This window comes from Rhinoderma darwinii, chromosome 7 (assembly GCF_050947455.1).
Source record: "Rhinoderma darwinii isolate aRhiDar2 chromosome 7, aRhiDar2.hap1, whole genome shotgun sequence".
In the NCBI taxonomy this organism is placed as follows: domain Eukaryota; kingdom Metazoa; phylum Chordata; class Amphibia; order Anura; family Rhinodermatidae; genus Rhinoderma; species Rhinoderma darwinii.
Window position 1 is genome coordinate 66,646,728 of NC_134693.1, and position 23,446 is coordinate 66,670,173.

The following is a 23,446-nucleotide window of genomic DNA, read 5'->3' on the forward strand; positions in this document are numbered from 1 at the left end:
TACCCCTGTTTTTGAACTCATTGTTGGCTCCATTCATTTGGAGCAGTGTTCTGTGTTAGTGATGCAGGGGTTATTGTCCGATTTGATTTTAGGCCTCCCTTTGTTGCAGACGCATAATCCCACTTTTGACTAGAATACTGGTGATCTTACTAAATAGGGTAATGAATGCATGACGTCATGTTTTTCTATTAATTTGGTTTCTCTCATTGAGGAGGTGATCACTCTACCTGAGTTTATTCAGGACTTCGCTGATGTCTTTTCTAAAAGGGCCTCAAAAGAGTTACCTCCTCATAGAGAGTAAGATTGCCGAAATTTAAATAAGATCACTGTAAGGAACCAATATCCCCTTCCTTTGATTCCTGATCTCTTCAATCAGGTTCAGGGGGCCCAGTGGTTCTCTAAGTTCGATCTTCTGAGGGCTTATGACCTTATCCGGATCAGAGAGGGGGATGAGTGGAAGACTGCGTTTAATACACCCGAAAGTCATTTCGAATATCTCGTCATGCCCTTTGGGTTGTGCAATGCTCCCGCGGTCTTCCAGAATTTCATAAATGAGATTTTAAGAGATTACCTGGGGGTATTTCTTGTAGTGTACCTTGATGATATACTTGTGTTTTCCAAGGACTGGTCCTCCCACATTGAGCATGTCAGAAAGGTGCTCCAGGCCCTTGGGAAAAACAAACTCTTTGCAAAAACCGAAAAATTTGTGTTTGGGGTGCAGGAGATACCATTTTTGGGCCAAATCCTCACTCCTAACGAATTCCGCATGGATCCTGCCAAGGTTCCGGCTGTGGCAGAATGGGTCCGCCCTGCCTCCCTGAAGGCCTTACAGTGTTTCCTTTTGGTTTGCTAATTATTACAGGAGATTTATTGCTAACTTCTCGGTCATCGCTAAGCCTCTTACGGACCTCACTCGTAAAGGTGCTGATCTCCTCCACTGGCCTCCGGAGTCGGTCCAGGCTCTTGAGATCCTTAAGAGGTGCTTTGTCTCTGCCCCGGGGCTGATTCAGCCTAATCAAATGGAGCCATTCATCGTGGAGGTTGACGCCTCCGAGGTGGGAGTGGGTGCTGTTTTGTCCCAGGGTACTAGGTCTCTCACCCATCTCCGTCCCTGTGCCTACTTCTCCAGGAAGTTCTCCTCCACCGAGAGAAACTATGACGTTGGCAACCGCGAACTCCTAGCCATTAAATGGGCATTTGAAGAGTGGCGCCACTTCCTGGAGGGGGCTAGGCACCAGGTAACGGTCCTTAATGATCACAAGAATCTGGTTTTCCTAGAATCTGCCCGGAGGCTAAAGCCGAGACAAGCTCGATGGGCGTTGTTTTTTACGAGATTCAACTTTGTGGTTACCTATAGGGCTGGGTCAAAAAATATTAAAGCTGATGCTCTGTCGCGTAGCTTCATGGCTAGCCCTCCTCCTGAGGAGGACCCCGCTTGTATTTTGCCCCCAGGTATAATCATATCCTCCGTCAATTCAGACTTAGTCTCTGAAATTGCGGCTGATCAAGGTTCTGCTCCCGAGAACCTTCCTGAGAACAAGCTGTTTGTTCCCCTGCAATTCCGGCTAAGGTTGCTTAGGGAGAATCATGACTCTGCACTGTCTGGTCATCCAGGCATCCTGGGTACCAAGCACCTTATTTCTAGAACCTATTGGTGGCCTGGGTTGCTTAACCCCTTCGCGCTCAGCGACGTAATAATCCGTCGCGCTAACTGTATCGTTAGCGCTCAGCGACGGACTATTACGTCGCGGGGATAACGGCCATTTCGGCCGTCCTCCCGACACATGCAGGAGCTGTGACAGCTGCTGTCTCGTACAGCAGCTGTCACAGCTCCTACATCGGGGACCGATCGCTGTGTCCCCGCTGATTAACCCCTTAAAAGCCGTGTTCAATAGTGATCACGGCTTTTTAGGGGTTAAGCTACAATCGCCAGCCTGCTACGCGATAGCGGCAGGCGATGGTGGCTATGGCAACCGGACACCAAACAATGGCGTCCGGCTCTGCCATCGACGGAAGCATAGTGGGTCCTGACGAAGTCAGGACCCACTATGCTTGCTGTCAGTGAGTAGCTGACAGCTCTAATACACTGCACTACGTATGTAGTGCAGTGTATTAGAATAGCGATCAGGGCCTCCTGCCCTCATGTGCCCTAGTGGGACAAAGTAATAAAGTTAAAAAAAAGTTAAAAAAAGGTGTGTAAAAATAAGAAAATAAAAGTTTTAGAAGTAATAAAAGTAAAAATCCCCCCTTTTCCCTTATCAGTCCTTTATTATTAATAAAAATATATAAACAAACAAATAAACTTTACATAATTGGTATCGCCGCGTCCGTAACGGCCTGAACTACAAAATTATTTCATTATTTATCCCGCGCCGTAAAAGAAAATTATAATAAACCGTACCACAATCACAATTGTTTGGTCACTTCACCTCCCAAAAAATGGAATAAAAAGAGATCAAAAAGTCGCATGTACCTAAAAATGGTCCTGATCGAAACTACAGTTCGTTACGCAAAAAATAAGTCCTCGCATGGCTTTCTTGATGGAAAAATAAAAACGTTATGGCTCTTTGAATAAGGTAACACAAAAAGTAAATGATTTTTTACAAAAACTATTTTATTGTGCAAACGCCATAAGACATAAAAAAAACCTATAAACATCCGGTATCGCCGTAATCGTATCGCCACGCAGAATAAAGTGAATATGTCATTTATAGCGCACGGTGCACGCTGTAAAAAAAATAGATTAAAAAAACAATAGTAGAATTTCTGTTTTTTAGTCACCACGCCACCTAAAAATAGAATAAAAACTGATCAAAAAGTCACATGCACCCCATGAAAACTGCAATGAATTCCTCAAGGGGTCTAGTTTTCAAAATGGGGGTTTTCCACTGTTTTGGCACCACAAGACCACAAGACCTCTTCAAACCGGACATGGTGCTTAATAAAAAGGAGGCCTCAAAATCCACTAGGCGCTCCTTTACTTCGGAGGCCGGTGCTTCAGTCCATTACCGCACTAGGGCCACATGTGGGATATTTCTCAAATGTGCAGAATCTGGGCAATAAGTATTGAGTTGCGTTTCTCTGGTAAAACCTTTTGTGTTATAAAAAAAATGGTATAAAGAGGATTTTCTGACAAAAAAAAAAATGTACATTTCACCTCTACTTTGCTCTAAATTCCTGTGAAACACCTAAAGGGTTCATAAACTTTCTAAATGCTGTTGTGAATACTTTGAGGGGTCTAGTTTCTAAAATGGGGTGTTTGATAGGGGTTTCTAATATATAGGTCCATCAAAGCAACTTCAGAACTGAACTGTAACCTAAAAAAATAAATAAATCAGGCAATACTTGGCTTCTTACATCATACTGATAATGAGCCGTGCCCACCCCGAGATGACCCCAGTTTTGACCGTTTGTATAAACGGAGACCCCTATTAGACCGTTTCAGTGCCCGGTTTTCCCAAGCATACACCCCCGAGAAGTGTATTTCTATTGATGAGTCCTTGGTGGATTTTAAAGGGAGGGTTCAATTCCGTGAGTACCTGCCGGGTAAGAGGGCAAGGTATGGCGTGAAGATGTATAAGCTACGAGAGTGCATCAGGGTATACCTACAGGTTTAGGATATATGAAGGGAAGGACACCAGTGCTCAGCCCCCAGAATGCCCCCCCTTACTGGGAGTTAATGCAAAAATAGTGTGGGATTTGGTGCATCCACTGCTGGACCAGGGTTACCACCTCTACCTGGATAATTTTTATACCGGCGTCCCACTCTTCAACTGCCTCGCTTCCAGTCCTGTGGCATGCGGCACTGCTAGAAGAAATCTGAGAGGCCTCCCTAAGACTCTGCAGGGCAAACAAGAAGGGGTGAGCGCAGGGCACATTCTAGCAGCAACATATTGTGTGTCAAGTACAAGGACAAGAGAGGTGTCACACCAGTACCCATGTACCGGTACGAGGTACCAGTACAGAGACCCCTAAACCAGACTGCATCCTGGACTACAATAGGTACATGGGAGGGGTGGACTTGTTAGATCAAGTCCTGAAGCCCTACAGCGCCATGCGGTGTGGTATAAGAAGCTGGCCGTGCACATCATACAGATGGCATTGTACAATGTGTATGTGCTACGTCGATGTACAGGCCAGAGGGGAACTTTCCTGGAATTTCAAGAGGTGATTATCAAGAACCTAATCTTTAGGGACCAGGAAGGGGGGGGGGGCACCCAGTACTTCTGGAAGCGGGGCCACACACATCGTACCAGGGCAACACTTTCCAGGAGAAGTTCCCCAAACTGGCAAGAAGTGAAAAAGTCAAAAGAGGTGCAAAGTCTGCTATAAGAGGGGTATAAGGGAGGACACAATATATCAATGTAACGCGTGTCCCGAAAAACCAGAGCTCTGTATGAAAGAGTGTTTTAAAATTTATCATACATCCCTTGTTTTATAATTTACCCCAATTCTACTTACCCTGATGTACTCCGCACAGCTTATCCCCCCTTATCTTTCCCTTCTGAGCCCTGCTGTGTGCCCAAGCAGCTGATAACAGCCACATTGAGGGTATTGCCATACCCGGGAGAACCCACATTACAGTTTATGGGGTGTATCTCTCCGGTCAAAATGCTCACTACACCTCTAGATGAATGCCTTAAGGGTGTAGTTTTTAAAACGGGGTCACTTCTTGCGGGTTTCAACTGTACTGGGGCTTCTGCACACATGACTTCGCACGAGAAAATCCCCAGTAGGCCAAATGGTGGTCCTTTCGTTCTGAGCCCTCCCATGGGCCCAAACGGCAGTTTATCACCACAAATGGGGTATTGCTGCACTCAGGACAAATTGCGCAACAGAATGGGGTATTTTATTTCTTGTGAAAATAAGAAATTTTCAGCCAAAACTACATATTATTGGAAAAAATTAATTTTGTTTTAATTCCCAGCCCAATTCAAATAAGTTCTGTGAAAAAACTATGGGGTCAAAATGGTCACAACACCCATAAATGAATTCCTTGAGGGGTGTAGTTTCCAAAATGGGGTCACTTCTGGTGGGTTTCCATTGCTTTGATACCTCTGGGGCTCCGCAAATGCGACATGGCACCCGAAAACCAATCCAGCAAAATCTGGACTCCAAAGAACAAATAGCGCTCTTTTCCTTCTGAGCCCTCCCATGAGCCCAAACGGCAGTTTATCACCACAAATGGGGTATTGCCGCACTCAGGACAAATTGGGCAACAAAATGTAGTATTTTATTTCTTGTAAAAATAAGAATTTTTTAGCTAAAACGACATATTATTGGAAAAAATATAATTTTTTAAAATTCCCAGCCCAATTCAAATAAGTTCTGTGAAGAAACTATGGTGTCTAAATGGTCACATTACCCATAAATGAATTCCTTGAGGGGTGTAGTTTCCAAAATGGGGTCACTTCTATGGGTTTCCATTGCTTTGATACCTCTGGGGCTCTGCAAATGCAACATGGCACCCGAAAACCAATCCAGCAAAATCTGGACTCCAACAAACACATAGCGCTCCTTTCATTCTGAGCCCTCCCATGGGCCCAAACGGCAGTTTATCACCACAAATGGGGTATTGCCGCACTAAGGACAAATTGGGCAACAAAATGGGGTATTTTGTTCCCTGTGAAAATAAGAAATTTTGATCACAAATTACATCTTATTGGAAAAAATGAAATTTTTTTAATTTCACAGCCCAATTCAAATAGGTGCTGTGAAAAAACTGTGTGGTCAAAATGGTAACAACAACCATAAATAAATTCCTTGAGGGGTGTCGTTTCCAAAATGGGGTCACTATTCAGGGATTCCTACTGTTTTGGCACCTCAACACCTCTTCAAACCTGGCATGCTGCCTAAAATATATTCTAATAAAAAAAGAGGACTCAAAATGCACTAGGTGCTTCATTGCTTCTGGGGCTTGTGTTTTAGTCCATGAGCGCAGTAGAGCCACATGTGGGACATTTCTAAAAACTGCAGAATCTGGACAATACATATTTAGTAGTGTTTCTCTGGTAAAACCTTCTGTGTTACAGAAAAAAAAATGAATAAAATTGAAATTCAGCAAGAAAAATGAAATTTGCAAATTTCACCTCCACTTTGCTTTAATTCTTGTGAAATGCCTGAAGGGTTAAAAAACTTTCTAAATGCTGTTTTGAATACTTTGAGGGGTCTAGTTTTTAAAATGGGGTGTTTTAGCAGGGTTTCTAATACATAGGCCCCTCAAAGCCTCTTCAGAACTGAAGAAGTACCTTAAAAAAAAGGCTTTTGAAATTTTCTTAAAAATATGAGAAATTGCTGTTTAGGTTCTAAGCCTTGCAACGTCCAAGAAAAATAAAAGAATGTTCAAAAAACGATGCCAATCTAAAGTAGACATATGGGAAATGTGAACTAGTAACTATTTTGGGTGGTATAACCATCTGTTTTACAAGCAGATGCATTAAAATTCAGAAAAATGCTATTTTTTCCAAATGTTCTCTAAATCTTGCAATTTTTCACCAATAAACACTGAATATATCGACCAAATTTTACCACGAACATGAAGCCCAATGTGTCACGAGAAAACAATCTCAGAATCGCTTGGATAGGTTTAAGCATTCCGACGTTATTACCACATAAAGTGAAATATGTCAGATTTTAAAAATGGGCTCTGAGCCTTAAGGCCAAAACTAGGCTGCGTCCTTAAGGGGTTAAAGACATTAAGGCCTACGTCGCCGCTTGTGAAATTTGTGCTAGGTCTAAGACTCCCAGGTCCCGACCTGCGGGCTTACTATGTTCTTTGCCCATTCCCCAGAGACCTTGGACCCATATCTCCATGGATTTTATCACCGATCTACCTCCATCCCAGGACAAGTCGGTGGTGTGGGTTGTAGTAGACCGCTTCAGTAAGATGTGCCACTTTGTACCCCTCAAAAAACTACCCAATGCCAAGACGTTAGCTACCTTGTTTGTCAAACACATCCTGCGTCTCCATGGGGGTCCCGGTCATTATTGTGTCTGACAGAGGGGTACAATTTGTCTCATTATTTTGGAGAGCTTTCTGTAAGAAGCTGGAGATTGATCTGTCCTTTTCCTCGGCCTTCCATCCTGAAACTAATGGCCAAACTGAGAGGACTAATCAGTCTCTAGAACAATACTTAAGGTGTTTTATCTCAGACTGTCAAAATGATTGGGTCTCCTTCATTTCCCTCGCCGAATTTTACCTTAATAACCGGGTCAGTACCTAGTCGGGGGTCTCCCCCTTCTTCTGTAATTTTGGGTTTAATTCACAGTACGCCTCTGTTTCACCTGGTGGTTCCAACAATCCCGATGAACGACATCTACATTCTGTCTGGGCCCAGGTTCAGAAGAACCTTGAGGCATAGCAGAACATCCAAAAGACTCAGGCAGATAAAAGACGTTCAACTAACCCCTTATTTGTGATCGGGGATCTGGTGTGGCTGTCTTCTAAAAATTTGCGCCTTAAAGTTCCATCCAAGAAATTTTCTCCCCGGTATATTGGGCCGTACAAGATCATTGAGGTCCTCAACCCTGTCTCCTTCCGGCTGGAGTTACCCCCGTCTTTTCAGATACACAACGTGTTCCATGCCTCCCTCTTGAAAAGCTGCTCCCCGTCCTTGCCTTCATCGAGGAAACCTCCGGTCCCTGTTCTTACTCCGGATGGGGTAGAATTAGAGGTTGCCAAGATTGTGGACAGCAGGATGGTCCAAGGCTCCCTCCAGTAGCTGGTCCATTGGAGAGGATACGGGCCTGAGGAGAGGACTTGGGTACCCGCCCGGGATGTTCACGCCGGTATATATCTCAGGAAGTTTCATCTTAGGTTCCCCAACAAACCAGGCCCACCTAGGAAGGGTCCAGTGGCCCCTCATAAAAGGGGGGGGGTACTGTAAAGGGTTTTCCAGACACAGGTTCTGTGTCGACGCCCGGGGTTAATCAGCCCTCATCAGCTCCAAGGTCTGTGAGTGACGCGATCTGTTACCACTCAGGCTTGCAGGCTGAGGAGAGGGAGAACCTATCACAGCCTGGCCTGACGGTTCTAGCTCCTGCCCTTGGTCTATTTATACCCTCACTTGCAGCATGCTCCTTGCCTGTGATTGTCTGGTTTCCTGGCTCTGCGATTCCTGCTATTCACCCGTTGACCACTGTTACTTACTTGACCCTGACTTACCCGACTATTCTCCTGCTCTTATTTTGCTACTACGTACTCCCCTGGGTGATTCGGCTCGTTCACCACTGCCTGTTGCTCACAGTGTTTCCGAGGGCAACTGCCCCAACCCCCCCTTGCTTTTGTGTGCCCTTGTCTTGTGTTGTCTGTCTTGCATTTACTGAGCGTAGGGACCGTCGCCCAATTGTACGCCGTCACTTAGGACGGGCCGTGCAAGTAGGCAGGGACTGAGTTGCAGGTAGATTAGGGCTCACCTGTCCGTCTCCCTACCCCGATTCATTACACTGACGTAAAGGCTTTTTTTTAAGGTCTCAATTGCGGCTTCTACCTCCGGAGTCCACAATTTGGCATTCATACCCTTTTTTGTGAGGGTAGAGATGGGGGTGTCAATGACGAGAAGTTGGGGATGAACAGCAGGTAGAAGTTGGCAAATCCCAGGAAGCGTTGTATGGCCCTTAAGCTTTGAGAGTGTGACCTGCTTACCTGCTATTTATTTTTCTCACTGCTTACTGTTTTTGAGCTGAGCACCATTAGGGTATGTTCACACACACTAATTACGGACGTAATTCGGGCGTTTTTGCCCAGAATTACGTCCGAAAAATGCGGCTTGAAAGCGTTGACAAACATCTGCCCATTGAAAGCAATGGGCTGACGTTTGTCTGTTCACACGAGGCGTATAGTTACGCGCCGCTGTCAAATGACGGCGCGTTAATAGACGCCCGCGTCAAAGAAGTGACCTGTCACTTCTTGGGGCGTAATTGGAGCCGTTATTCATTGACTCCAATGAAAAGCAGCGCCAATTACGTCCGTAATGGACGCGGCGTTCCAGCGCCTGCACATGCCGTTACGGCTGAAATTACGGGGATGTTTTCTCCTGAAAACATCCCCGTAATTTCAGCCGTTACGGACGCTGTCGTGTGAACATACCCTTAGAACAAAGATCTGTGATCTAGGACTACAGCTTAGCTACAGTGCCTATAGGGAGTCTGAGATCCACCTCCTGTCTCATCTTTGGTTCAGTACACACTTTTACTTGGTCTGGGTCTCTTCAGATTGGCTGCTGTATGTAAACAAAAGTAATTAAGTGATTGTAGTAGTAGTTTACTTAGCTAATTGCCCTGCTGGGCTAAATCATATACAATAGTGGCAGGAAGTGACCCTTAACCCCTTAACGACCGGCGTATAGTGTTTTTACGTCGACCGTTGAGGGTAGTTCTTTTGAAGCGATGCTTTTCTACGTCAACTTTCCCCGCATCGTGCGTGGTGCTGCTGAAGCCCGGGCTGTTAGTATGATCATATTTAACCCCTCAGATGCGGAGCTCAATAGCGAGCGCCGCATCTTAGTGATTTTAGAGGGAGGGGGCTCCCTCTCTCATCCCACAGACATCCCCGCGTGCATCGCGGGGTGCCGATGGGTTCTATGGCAAACAAATGCCCCCAGTTGTGCCTTTAGTAATTGCCTGTTAGGCCGTGCCAGAGGCATGACCTAACAGGTTCCTATACCGAAGTATTGCAGTGTATTATAATAGCGATCAAGAGTCTGCACAGTAAAGTCCCCTAGTGGGACTAAAAATAAAGTAAAAAAAAGTTAAACAAAGTTTGAAATAAATAAATGTCCCAAGTAAAAAAATAAATAAAAAACCCACTTTTTCCCCTTACAAAATACTTTATGGAAAAAAGTAACTCATATTTGGTATCGCCACGTCCGTTACGATACGAACCCAACTATAAAATGATTACATTATTTAACCCGCACGGTGAACGCCGTAAAAAATATAATAAAAAACAACGCCAGAATAGCTGTTTTCTGTTCATCTGGCCTTCAAAAGAATTTGATAAAAAGTGCTCAAATTGTCGCATCTACTCCAAAATGGTACCAATAAAACCTACAAGTCGTTCCGCAAAAAAAAAAGCCCTCATACAGCTGCATCGGTCAAAAAAGAAAACAATTATGCCACTTAAAACATTGCGACACAAAAGCAAATAATTTTGAAAAAAATTTGTTTTTACTGTGTAAAAGTAGCAAAACATAAAAACATCCATATAAATTTGGTATCGCCGCAATTGTAACGACCCGCTGAATAAAGTTATTATGTTATTTATACCACACGGTAAACGGCGTAAAATTAAGACGCAAAACAAATGGCGAAATTTCTGGTTTTTTTTCCAGTACACCACTAAAAAAGTTATTAAAAGGTTAATCAATAAATTATATGTATCCCAAAATGGTGCTATTATAAAATACAACTTGTCCTGCAAAAAAAAAGTCCTTATACAGCTATGTCGACGCAAAAATAAAAAAGTTATAGATCTTTGAATACGACGATAGAAAAAAACTTAAAAAATTGCTCGGTCATTAGCTGTGATAGTTAGCATTAAAGCGACCCTCCAAGCATCCCCTTACTATGGCTCATTTGCCTCTACAATGAAAGCCTCTACAATGGGCCTGTGAGCCTCAGAACTGGACCATGGAGCAATGGAAGAAGGTGGCCTGTGTGTCGCTTACCTGGGAATAGATGGCACCAGGATACAGTGTGTGAAGAAGGCAAGCTAGCGAAGGCAGTGTGATGTTCTGCTGGGAAATCTTGGGTCCTGGCACTCATGTGAATCATACTTTAACATGTACCCCCTCTGTAAACATTGTTGCAGACAAAGTATACCCCTGTGTGGCAAAAGAATTCCCTAATGTCAGAGGCCTCTTTCAGAAGGATAATGCGCCCTGCCACACTGCAAAAAATGGCCAGGAATGGTTTGAGGAACATGAACAAAGAGTTTAAGATGTTGACTTGTCTACCAAATTCGGCACATCTCAATCCAATCGAGCATCGGTGAGATGTGCTTGAAAACAAGTCTGATCCCTGGAGTTACCACCTCACAACTTACAGGATCGGCTGCTAACATTTTGGTGCCAGATACCCAAGTACATCTTCAGAGGTCTTGTGGAGTCCATGACTCGATGGTCAGAGCTGTTTTGGCACACGAAGGGACCGACATAATATTAGGCAGGTGGTTGTAATGTTATGGCGGCGCAGTGTAGTGTTACGCGATGTCAGTCCATATTGCCATTCTATGCACTAAAGTCATAGTTGATACAATTAATGAATGCATTTTTTTTTTACATAACACATTGCTATATCTGCATCTATAAATAAAACTCACACTGAAGTTTTGTTTAAAATGAGTTAAATGCCACGAGCTAGGTGAAAAGATTGAAATATCGGAGGACATGCTGTTGTAGGATTATTAAATTAAATATAAATAAGGTATGAATAACACTTGAGGACATTTAGTTTCACAATAAACATTCACAATGCTTCCTAACATACAGGACTTATTTCCTGGAGTTTCCCCAATCCAAACCATTTGTCTGTTCCCATTGCCTAAAGTAACACATTGTATAGGAGCGAGGCCATAAGTCATAGCTTATCAAATACTATTACTAAAGTCCCCAAAGGAACTGCACATGAAAGCCACAGATATTATTTCTCATACTGACTAGAGACATGCTTTTCCTGAGGCTGATGTGAATTCAGCCTCATTATTAGAATTAGGATTATGTTTGATCTGCAATTATCGCGCTCCAAGTCCATAGTAGTAAGGTTCATCTGGCCGATAGCCATATGCAGTTGGAGGTCTACCAGGAATGGCAGCGGATTGTCCAAAATTATCAACACCAATACTAGAAGGAAAAAAAAAAAGGACGTGTTACTGTATGCCACAATCGGAGGTTTACTCACACAGAAAACGCATATTAGCAATAGCAGGAAAATATAATACATGACAGATATGATAATAATAATAAGCGCTGCCTAATAATATATGACTCAAGGGCTGGATAAAACTAAAGTTAATGTATTTTAGTTACATCATTGCAAGGTATAGACTAATATATGCAATGCAGCCTTTATCCACAAGATGGCACTCTTGAATATTGATTAAAAAGAAAGATAACTCAGTACTGGATAAACAGCATCTTAACAGCAAGAATATTTCTTGTTTCTGTTATTTTTGTTCAACTGATTCAACGATGTTAATGTAGAGTCAGACAACCACAATTTCATTTTGTGGGGATAAAAAAATAAAAAATCATAAAATGGAGTTACCATAGCATGTCAGTGTAATTTATATTGAAATTGTTAATGCACAAGTCCATATTCATTGACCATTGCTACATTATAGTTACAATTCGGCCAATTTGAGCTCTATGTTCTGTGTTGTGAGCGTCCGTTTTTATATATCGTTTCACGACAGGCCGATTTATTCTAATTTAAACTTGTACAACTGCACATCATTTTGTTCTATCAGAATTTTGACTTCCCAATTACAAAAATATCTGAGAAGCACTGAGGAGGTCCGGGGGTTAACTGAGTAACAAGACCTGCTTTATTTGGACAATGACGGGCACCCCAAGAAAGGGATTCCCACCAACTTCACGCTATTAAAGGTAAAGAGCAGAACAAATATAACGAGGATTTTATGGATATGGCATTAATGATTACCGTATTTTAATAAATTAGGTGACACAGTTTAGGCCACATTTACACGACTGTGCAGTATTTATGGCCAGTAAATACTGCACGGATGGGCCGCGGAGTGTCCACTGCATTAGGAGCACGGTCCGTGAATGCAAAAAATAGGACATGTCCTATTTTTAGCGGATCATCTCTACCGGCCAGACAAACACCCATAAATATACAGGAAGGTATCCGTGGCTGACAGTATTTTATCCGCAATTACAAATCCGTAATTGCAGTTAAAAACTACGGCCGTGTGCATGACGCCTTTTGCTCACGTTCGGAGAATAACCTTCATTTGACTTCATGAACAAAGACTATTATCGCTGCACAAGATATCTGTATAATGCAAATCTGCTAGAACTTCAATTCACACAAATTCTTTAAAAAGTGACATAAATAGCGTAAACAAGCAACGAATTCACGTGAGAACCTGGATACACAAATCAACGGTCATGCTCCCAAACGGCTTCACAAACTGTTATTGTTATCTTAAAGGGACGGGGTCGGTCTGAACTAACAAGAACACGGGCAACACATTTAAACTAAACCCCTGCTGTGCTCAGGAGCTTTTAGAACCTTTAATATGTGAGCAAAACCTCTGCACTTTTGTAATGATTTTTTTTTTTAAAGGCTCAAATCACTTCCAGGCCTCGGTAATACTGGCAGGACCTTGCATGTGGACTTCTAAAAGCACAAATATTTCTTTTTCCCACTGGCTTGCCAGCCCTGTCAGAGTAAATTTCATTTGAGATGCTGTGGCACTTAAAAGTTCTTGGATTACCCCGGCTGATGCAGTGATCTGTGACCTTCCCGGAGTGGCAGCTGAACTTGCTGCATGTTTATATTCTGGGAGGGGTCTGCAGACAAGATGTCTAGAGGGAACACATGTGAGGTGCAGATCATCTAAATGTTCAACATGCCTCCACATTGTGTTCTAGAAAACTGCCAGAAAGTACTTTATAAGGGCCTGTTCACATCAGCGTTGGACTTCTGTTTATCAATCGACTGCGCTATTGGTTCCGTCAAGAACAACAGAACCCTGTCACAACGGTGACAAACGGAAACCATTCGCAACGTTTCTGTCACCATTGAGATCAATGGTGAGGGAAACGGAAGCTGAGGTTTCAGTTGGCTTTTCTGTTCAAAGGGTTAACCTGAGGGAAAACTTTCGACGGAACCCCTCAACGTAAGGGCAACGGTGATGTGAACAGGCCCTAATTCAACAACGTGTACATATATAGCAATATTATCATTTTTAACTTAGAAAAAGCAGCGTTTTCATGTATAAGCAGTGGTGTTATTGCAAAGATTTGACTTTTGCTCTAAATACTAGGAATCGCCCTCTGATATTTCATCTCAGCCGCATACACTTGAATGGGAATGAGCTGCAATACCAGACACAGCCCATGGACCAGAGCGGCCCAACTTTTGGAAGTAAGCAGCCATGTTTTTCTAATCTCATACAATCTCTTTAAGTAGCATTTTTAGTTCCAGGCTGAACAGACTTGAAATCCACGCTTGCAAGGGTGTGCCACTATGAGCGTCACATACAGAAATTCATTAGAACCATGTGTAAAAAAAATGATAAAAAAAAGTAATAGTCTGCCAATAGCTAGAAAAACAACCATGTCATGTAAAACAGAACTGCCGACTACTCCTCGATAGTTGTGCAATGATCGTTCCTTCCGTAGATCTATGTCATGAAGAAAGTTGCCGTAAACTCCAAAGCCAAGTATAGACGTTTCAAACATGGAATATCGAATTGAAAACACAAACATAATAAAATTTTTCAGTATACTTTCCCGATTTCATGATCTCTGCTTGGAGTCATTCAACCTTTATTGTTCTGATCATGTGATGATCACGCAGATACCGACAAGTTAGGGTAGGGATTCACGTAGCGGCCAAAACTCCCGTTTTACCAATCATTAGAAAATCTCAGTGATTTCCAGTTAATCTGCATGTCGGCGTGGCACCTTGGCCGGACAGGGGCACCTACGTCTGTCTCTACCCCCACAGTACAGTTATCAGAGCCGGGTCTTGTAACAAACCCTGTGCCTGTGTGATCATCACATGGCCGGGCTCTTTAGTTTCTGATATACAAAGAAGCTACTTCTGGTGTGCCATGGGGCAAATATCTCATCAGCCAGCCATGTCTGTGTCTCTATATAAAGATACTCCATCCTCCCTCCCTCTCTCATCTCTCGCTGGCAGCCATTGTGGCCCAGCCCTCCATACCATAGATAGAAATGTTTTATACATTTACATCAGTGGTCCGCAAACTGGGACTTCCCAACTTCAATGAACCTACAGGTCCTTCTATTAAACCATGACCATTGCAATGAGTGAATATTGTTTTTTAATCAGCTGTCCTTTGGTTGCGTCAATAAAAACTTTCTGCCCTACCGCAATTGTGCATTATTTGCCAATAAGTCTAGTGTTAAATTCAAGTTAGTGGCCCACATTGAGTAATATTGGCGTACTTGGCACCAATGACATTGGAAAGGGTCGTCAAAGTACGTTTACAGTCTGTCCACACCCACTGGTTCGCTTGTTTCCTTTTTTGGAGCGAGAAGACAAATGCCGCAAATGTTAACGAAATTTTAGATCCGACTTTTTAACCTCTACATTGTCTGCCAAAATCAGACCAAATCAGGCGTAAATTCAGTAATTAATGTAGGCCGGGGACTCGGTTTGTGCTGCTAAGTATGTGTTCGGTAGATCCAGTTGTAGCAGTCAGACACTTTTTTTATTGCTTTGTGCGTGAAATGCAATATTATTTCTGAATCAGTGTTCTGGCTAATGTTAACATTATGGTTTTGCTAGAAAATCATCTGTTTTAATTTAGAAATAGTCTTCCCGTGAGAACATCGACTATTATATGATAGAGGAATGTCTTAAAAGAAAGGTCACAACACAAATTCCCATGTCAGATTCAGAGCAGTAGGAATATATGGCATTCATTTCACAATTTCATGTTACCAAGTGGGATGGCTTCACTTTCACATTATTGATCCCACATTTTATTTTTGTTTACTAAAAATAGGAAAAGTGGTAATGTAAGTAATCATCAAATCTATCTTTAACCCCTACAAGGCCGAGACTATTTTGACCTTCAGTACTGCAGGATTTATTTTTTATTTTTGTGTGGTCACATTTCGGGAGACATATCTTTTGTATTTTTCCATGGACATAGCTGTATGAAGGATTGTTTTTTTTTTTTAGATATTAGTTGTATTTGGAGTACATATAACTTATTGACTTTTATTAACTCTTTCTGAAGAATGGGAAAAAAACATCAGTTCCGCCATTGTTTGCATCATAAATTTAGTGAAATTCTTTGTGCGGGATAAATAACAAGTTACCTTTATTCTATGAGTTTGTACGATACCAAATATGTACTTTTTAATCTTTTACTACTTTTGCACAATAAAAGCACATTTCATGGGGAAAAAAATATTACGTTCCAACACTACAAAGGCCATGACTTTTTATTTTTCCGGATCAGACATTTTTAAATCAAACTAATTTAAATTAAATGATTGATTAACCACCTTGGCTAGATGTGACGTAACAGTACGTCACAGCCGCCAAGAGGGAATGTAAGCAGGCTCAGGGGCCTGCAACGACCATGATAGGAGATAACTCAGATCCCTGCCGCGGCATCTTTGCCGTTTTCGAAAGAGGGGACGGGCCCATTTGTCCGCCCTTCGCCGCAGCCCCATCCCCCACGTCCGCAGGGTGTTGATGGTTGTTGTGGAACCCTGATACAGCCCCCCGCATATGTGCAATCTTTCTGCTCCTATTACCAAGGCTGCTCATAATAGGAGCCGTTTAAAAGTACTATACACTCCAATACACTTCGTCGTTTTTACCACACGGTGAACGCCGTAAAAACATAACCCAAAAAACAATGGTGTAATCCGTTATTTTCCCATTCTACCACTATTTTTTCAGTTTCTTAGTACATTAAACCACAACCTTTTGGAATGCCACAAGGAAAAATCAAAAAGGAAAAAACAAAAATGGTTGCGGTGCCAAGGGGTTAACTTTTATTTTTATTTTTGGAAGGGCAAGAAAAAAAGCTATTCTGCCTTTGTTTGTTTTGTTTTTTTTTTACACCATTTACTGTGCGGATTGAAGAACATTATACGGGTCGTTACGGTTCACGCTATATACAGTGTGTGTATTTTTTTTTTACTTTTCAAAATAAAACCGCTTTTTATCACAAACGTGTTTTTTATTTTATTTAAAGTGAACGCTTTTGTAATTTTTTTTAAATAAACTTTATTTAACTTCAATTTTTAGCCCCACTAGGCACCTTTTCAATGCAATCACTTGATTGCTTCTATAATGCTTTGGTATACCAAAGCATTATTGCCTGTCAGTAACAAACTAACAGGCAATCTATTAGGCTGTGCCTTCAGCATGGCCTAATAACCATACAACCAAGGCAGGCCTAGGGGCGTTTGTTATTCCCCAGGCAGGCATGGTAATCCATTGGCAACCCGAGATTTAATTGCAAGGCGCGGATGGGTGACAGAGGGAGCCCTCTTACTCTATCTTTCCACCTAGATACCGCGGCATCTAGGCAATTAAACGACCAGGATCAGAGGTACTACAGCTTGCACCCGCTGCATATAATGTGGCCATAGGTCTTTTGCCCGCGCCATCCAATAGACGTAACCAGGGGCATAACTAGGAAAGACTGGGCCCCATAGCAAACTTTTGGCTGGGGCCCCCCTCCCCTGGGTGTCACACAACGCCCCCCCTTGTAGATAGTGCCTTTTTTACAGCCCCCCCTGTAGATAACGCCATACAGCCCCCCTGTAGATAGCGCCACACACAGCCCCCCTGTAGATAACGCCAGAGTCCCCCCTGTAGATAACGCGATACAGCCCCCCCTGTAGATAGCGCCACACACAGCCCCCCCTGTAGATAACGCCATACAGCCCCCTTTGTAGATATCTACAAAGGGGGCTGTATGGCGCTATCTACAGAGGGGGCTGTATGGCGTTATCTACAGGGGGGACTGTATGGCGCTATCTACAGAGGGGCTGTATGGCGCTATCTACAGGGGGGGCTGTATGGCGTTATCTACAGGGGGGGCTGTATGGCGTTATCTACAGGGGGGGACTGTATGGCGTTATCTACAGGGGGGCTGTATGGCATTATCTACAGGGGGGACTGTATGGCGTTATCTACAGGGGGGACTGTATGGCGTTCCCTACAGGGGGGGGGCTGTATGGCGTTCCCTACAGGGGGGGGCTGTATGGCGTTCCCTACAGGGGGGGGTCTGTAGGGAACGCCATACAGTCCCCCCCTGTAGGGAACGCCATACAGGCCCCCCTGTAGGGAACGCCATACAGCCCCCCCCCCTGTAGGGAACGCCATACAGCGACCTACAGTGTGAAAAGACAAAAGACATGTATCCCCTATCCACAGGATAGGGGATACATGTGTGATCGCTGGCAGCGATAGGGAGAACGGCGGACCGAAAGTCCCCCCAAGTTCTCCATGACTAACCTCTGACTTCCGGCGTCTGCGCAGCTCAATGAAAGGAGTGCTGGTCACGCATGCGCACAAGCGCGACCGGCGCTCCATTCATTTCTACGGAGCTGCCGACACAGACCCCGGAAGTCCGAGGTTTGTGATGGAGTACTTCAGGGGACTTTCAGTCCCCCGTTCTCCCTATCAATGCCAGCGATCACACATGTATCCCCTGTCCTGTGGATAGGGGATACATGTCTTTTGTTTAATGGCAGAGCGGGGAGATACCTCCATGCTCTGCCGTAGTGTTCAGTGGCGTCCCGCTGTAGCAGCCATAGCGGCTGCTAGCGGAGCCTCCGGCCATGGTGGGGGCCCGTGCCGGCGGGTGACACGGGCCCCCTCATGCCGCGGGCCCCGTAGCAGTCGCTACGGCTGCTACGGCGGTAGTTACGCCACTGGACGTCCATTTGTGGGAAGATACCGCTAAATTGGGTGTACATGTTACGTAAAAATGCATAAGGGATCACTAATACACTCATTACGGCTGTGGAATGCTCTCCATGTTGCTGATGATGCGTCCATGTTTGCGTGTGATAGAGATAGGGTAGCAGGATCTCATGGCAGCTAGACTCAACCCCCTAGCACAAGGAAAAATTACAGATAGAGCCGGCTGAGGAGGAAAACTGGTGAAAAATGCCATATACATGTCATATAATTTATACACACAGGACAGCTTAAATAGACACTAACTTTTCAACCAATTTATGCTAATCTAAAAGTATACCTGATATAGATCAACTTTGTCAGTTACTTACTGTTAAAATTTTGTTGTTTTATCCATGTAAATTGTGTGAAGTTACTGCCACTAGGTGTCTCCCTTCCTGTGATCTGCTGTCCACCCCCTGTTGTCAAGCAAAATCAGTTCCTAATTACAGAGCAGAGGAGACAGACTACAGGAAGTAGGGAGGGGGTGTCTCTTCACAGCCTTCCCATAGAAGTCTATGAAGAGAGGATTGGGGAGCAGGAGCAGAGAGAGACACAAACACACTACCCATAGAAGTCTATGGAGAAAGGAAGGGAAAGCTGGAGGAGAGAGCAGACAGAGAAAGAGACACAGAAACACTGCCCATACAAGTCTATGGAAAGGGGAGGGGGGGGGGAAGAAGCAGGATGAGAAAGACACAGACAGATGTGCTGCTGCTTCCTTGTAAGTGTTACTGTCTCACCCCAGTGATGCACTCTCAGCTACACTGCTTATTACTTCTGTATGATCTCCTCCATGCTGCTGCAGCTTTTATATAGATGTGATAGATAGAGATAGGGGACCAGGATGTTCTCTTCTTTGTGTGCAGTGTATAGAAGACATGATAGAAGTTGGGCTCCACCCACTAGCTAAGAAAACTGAGAATTAGAGATAGAGCCTAAAGTGGGGAAAACTGCTAAAAAATGCAGAATACAAGTCAAAAATAGTGTTATTCCTCATGCACACACATATGGCAGCTTCTTCTGAAAAGTCACTTAAAAAGTTAAGTACGCTTTAAAGAGTAACTGCACTTTCAGAAAACTTTTGATATGTAATAGAAACATATCAGAAGTTTTGATCCGCGTGGGTCAGGGTGCTGAGAACCTACACAATTCCTGAAATGAAGCAGCAGAAGCGCTCAGCACCTTTGGGTGTGATCAGCTTTCCTCGTCAGTCCAATTACAGCCTCATAGACGTTACATGACAGTTGCTTTTTAATTCTGAAAAGTCACCTCTAAGGTTTTGGTATGCTTAAAAGAATATTCAGTTTATAAGGCAACATATTTATCAAGAAAGAGCTGCCTCAGTACATTTTTACGATATACCTTAATCCCTTGCCAACATTTGACGTATACTTACTTTAGGGGGAAGTATAGCGCGAACTCACGGGCTGAAACCACTCCATACTAAGTGGGTATCGGCTGTATGAAACAGCTGACACTTCTCTGTAATGAGTGGGATACCGCTCGTTCAACCCCTTAGATGCCGTGGTCAAAAGTAACCACGGCATCTAAGCAGTAAGAAAGAGGGAACCAGCTACCTCTGGCAGCCCATCGCCCCTCCCCCCGTAACGCGATTGCGGGATGCCAATGGTTGTCATGGCAGCCTGGACGCCTAATGAAGGCCGCCAGGTCTGGGCTTGATAGGAGCCTGTTAAAATCACAATATACTGCAATACATCATTAGTATTGCTGTGTATCATGCAAGCGATCCAACGATCGCTAATTCAAGTCCCCTAGGGGGACTAAAGAAAAAAAAAAGTTGAAAAAAAAAAAAAAGAGCTAAATAGTTTTTTTTATGTACAAAAAAATATAAAATGTTTAAAAAAAAACAAAAACAAATATTTACCCTCTAACATATTGTAAAAAAGTAAAATAAACGAAACACAATTGGTACGCCATGTCTATAAATGCCTGAACTATGATAATTATAAATTATTTATCCCCTTCCCGCACCTTGACGTAACTGCAAGTGCAGGTGAGCAGTAACATCGTACACCTAGACGTGCAGTTACATCCGCACTTTAAAAGTTAACCGCCACGCGGTGCTGTAATGTAGCGGCAGTTAACTGCTACCAGGGACTGTCCTTGTCTCCAGGCATACTAAAAGTAACCAATCAGAGTGGTCCCTTGTCGGTGATGGCTCCAATTGGTTAGACCGTACAGTGAAAATTTACGACAGGCTGTATCGTTTGTCTTGAGAGTGGTTTGTTCAGAGAGTGCCAAGTACCCCCAATTAACCCCTTGATCACAGTTCCCCCACTGTGATCACTCCCCTACCTCTCCACATTGTATAAGGGAGCTTTCATTATTATTATTTTTTTTAAATCATAAAACATTAAAAAGTGTTTAGTCATTGTTAGTCAGTGTCAATTTAGTTAGCGTGAGTCAGTGTCAGACCGTCTGTCAGTCAGCGTCGGTCAGTGTGTGATTGTCAGTCAGCGTCCGTTAGTCATCGTTTTTTTGTCAGTGTAAGTTAGTCAGTTTTAGGGTCATAAAATAAATATTAGTGTAGTTCGTGTTTGATGTAAAAAAACAAAATAAAATTCTATATTATACATATAGATACAGTATTCATTAGTATGAATACATTATACATATATACATTTTCTGTACATATAAGATAAAAATGGCCCGCAGAACATACACTGCAGAAGAGGCATATGAGATGCTCGCATCGGACACAGTGTGTGAGTGATGTAGGATCCGCTTTTGCGGTGTCCTCCTCCTCAAATGACTCAGAGGAACCTCCTCGCAGTCGGTTTAGCGTTCAGGTTGCACCTGCACCTACAGTGAAGGAAATAAGTATTTGATCCCTTGCTGATTTTGTAAGTTTGGCCGCTGTCAAAGACATGAACAGTCTAGAATTTTTAGGATAGGTTAATTTTACCAGTGAGAGATAGATTATATAAAAAAAAACAAACAGAAAATCACATTGTCAAAATTATATATATTTATTTGCATTGTGCACAGAGAAATAAGTATTTGATCCCTTTGGCAAACAAGACTTAATACTAGGTGGCAAAACCCTTGTTGGCAAGCACAGCAGTCAGACTTTTTTGTAGTTGATGATGAGGTTTGCACACATGTTAGATGGAATTTTGGCCCACTCCTCTTTGCAGATCATCTGTAAATCATTAAAATTTCGAGGCTGTCGCTTGGCAACTCGGATCTTCAGCTCCCTCCATAAGTTTTCGATGGGATTAAGGTCTGGAGACTGGCTAGGCCACTCCATGACCATAATGTGCTTCTTTTTGAGCCACTCCTTTGTTGCCTTGGCTGTATGTTTCGGGTCATTGTCATGCTGGAAGACCCAGCCACGAGCCATTTTTAATGTCCTGGTGGAGGGAAGGAGGTTGTCATTCAGGATTTGACGGTACATGGCTCCATCCATTCTCCCATTGATGCGGTGAAGTAGTCCTGTGCCCTTAGCAGAGAAACACCCCCAAAACATAATGTTTCCACCTCCATGCTTGACAGTGGGGACGGTGTTCTTTGGGTTATAGGCAGCATTTCTCTTCCTCCAAACACGGCGAGTTGAGTTAATGCCAAAGAGCTCAATTTTAGTCTCATCTGACCACAGCACCTTCTCCCAATCACTCTCAGAGTCATCCAGATGTTCATTTGCAAACTTCAGACGGGTCTGTACATGTGCCTTCTTGATCAGGAGGACCTTGCGGGCACTGCAGGATTTTAATCCATTACGGCGTAATGTGTTACCAATGGTTTTCTTGGTGACTGTGGTCTCAGCTGCCTTGAGATCATTAACAAGTTCCCCCCGTGTAGTTTTCGGCTGAGCTCTCACCTTCCTCAGGATCAATGATACCCCACGAGGTGAGATTTTGCATGGAGCCCCAGATCGATGTCGATTGACAGTCATTTTGTATGTCTTCCATTTTCTTACTATTGCACCAACAGTTGTCTCCTTCTCACCCAGCGTCTTACTTATGGTTCTGTAGCCCATTCCAGCCTTGTGCCGGTCTATGATCTTGTCCCAGACATCCTTAGAAAGCTCTTTGGTCTTGCCCATGTTGTAGAGGTTAGAGTCAGACTGATTAATTGAGTCTGTGGACAGGAGTCTTTTATACAGGTGACCATTTAAGACATCTGTCTTTAATGCAGGCACCAAGTTGATTTGGAGCGTGTAACTGGTCTGGAGGAGACTGAACTCTTAATGGTTGGTAGGGGATCAAATACTTATTTCTCTGTGCACAATGCAAATAAATATATATAATTTTTTCAATGTGATTTTCTGTATTTTTTTTTATATAATCTATCTCTCACTGGTAAAATTAGCCTAGCCTAAAAATTCTAGACTGTTCATGTCTTTGACAGTGGCCAAACTTACAAAATCAGCAAGGGATCAAATACTTATTTCCTTCACTGTAAATGGTTGCCTCCAACACCCCCCAAGTACCAGACTTTACTGCTGCTGCAGGAGTGTAAGTACAGACAGCAGGGCTGTCAGAAATATAATTTTTCCAGCTCTTCTTTTCTGAAAGCCTTGTTGAAAAGACGAATCTTTGTGTTCAACAATTTATTGCTGAGAACCCCCGTACTTTTTATGCCAGGCTATACAGGTGACATCACACCAACAAAGCAGAAATGCTGCAGTACCGATGATTTGTCCTGAATATGGGCCTAACTAAGAAGTCATTGGTGAGGGCCTAATGGTCCACTGATATTCCCTACCACTGCCCCTTATACCGCACCACAATGCCCAGGGCTCATTTTGAGGAAATTCAAAAATGTACCC

At 43.3% G+C, this 23,446-nt stretch overlaps 1 protein-coding gene across 2 annotated transcripts in view; it reads right to left on the bottom strand.

The window, feature by feature from the left end:
* Positions 1–11,327: 11,327 nt before the first annotated feature.
* Positions 11,328–23,446, bottom strand: part of KIFAP3 (kinesin associated protein 3) — a 131,876-nt gene continuing 119,757 nt past the window's right edge. For both annotated transcript variants that reach the window (XM_075833497.1, XM_075833496.1), the window contains exon 20: positions 11,328–11,840. In XM_075833497.1, the coding sequence (XP_075689612.1) occupies positions 11,732–11,840 (109 nt within the window). In that variant the 3' untranslated portion in view covers positions 11,328–11,731. The remainder of the gene's footprint in view (positions 11,841–23,446) is intronic.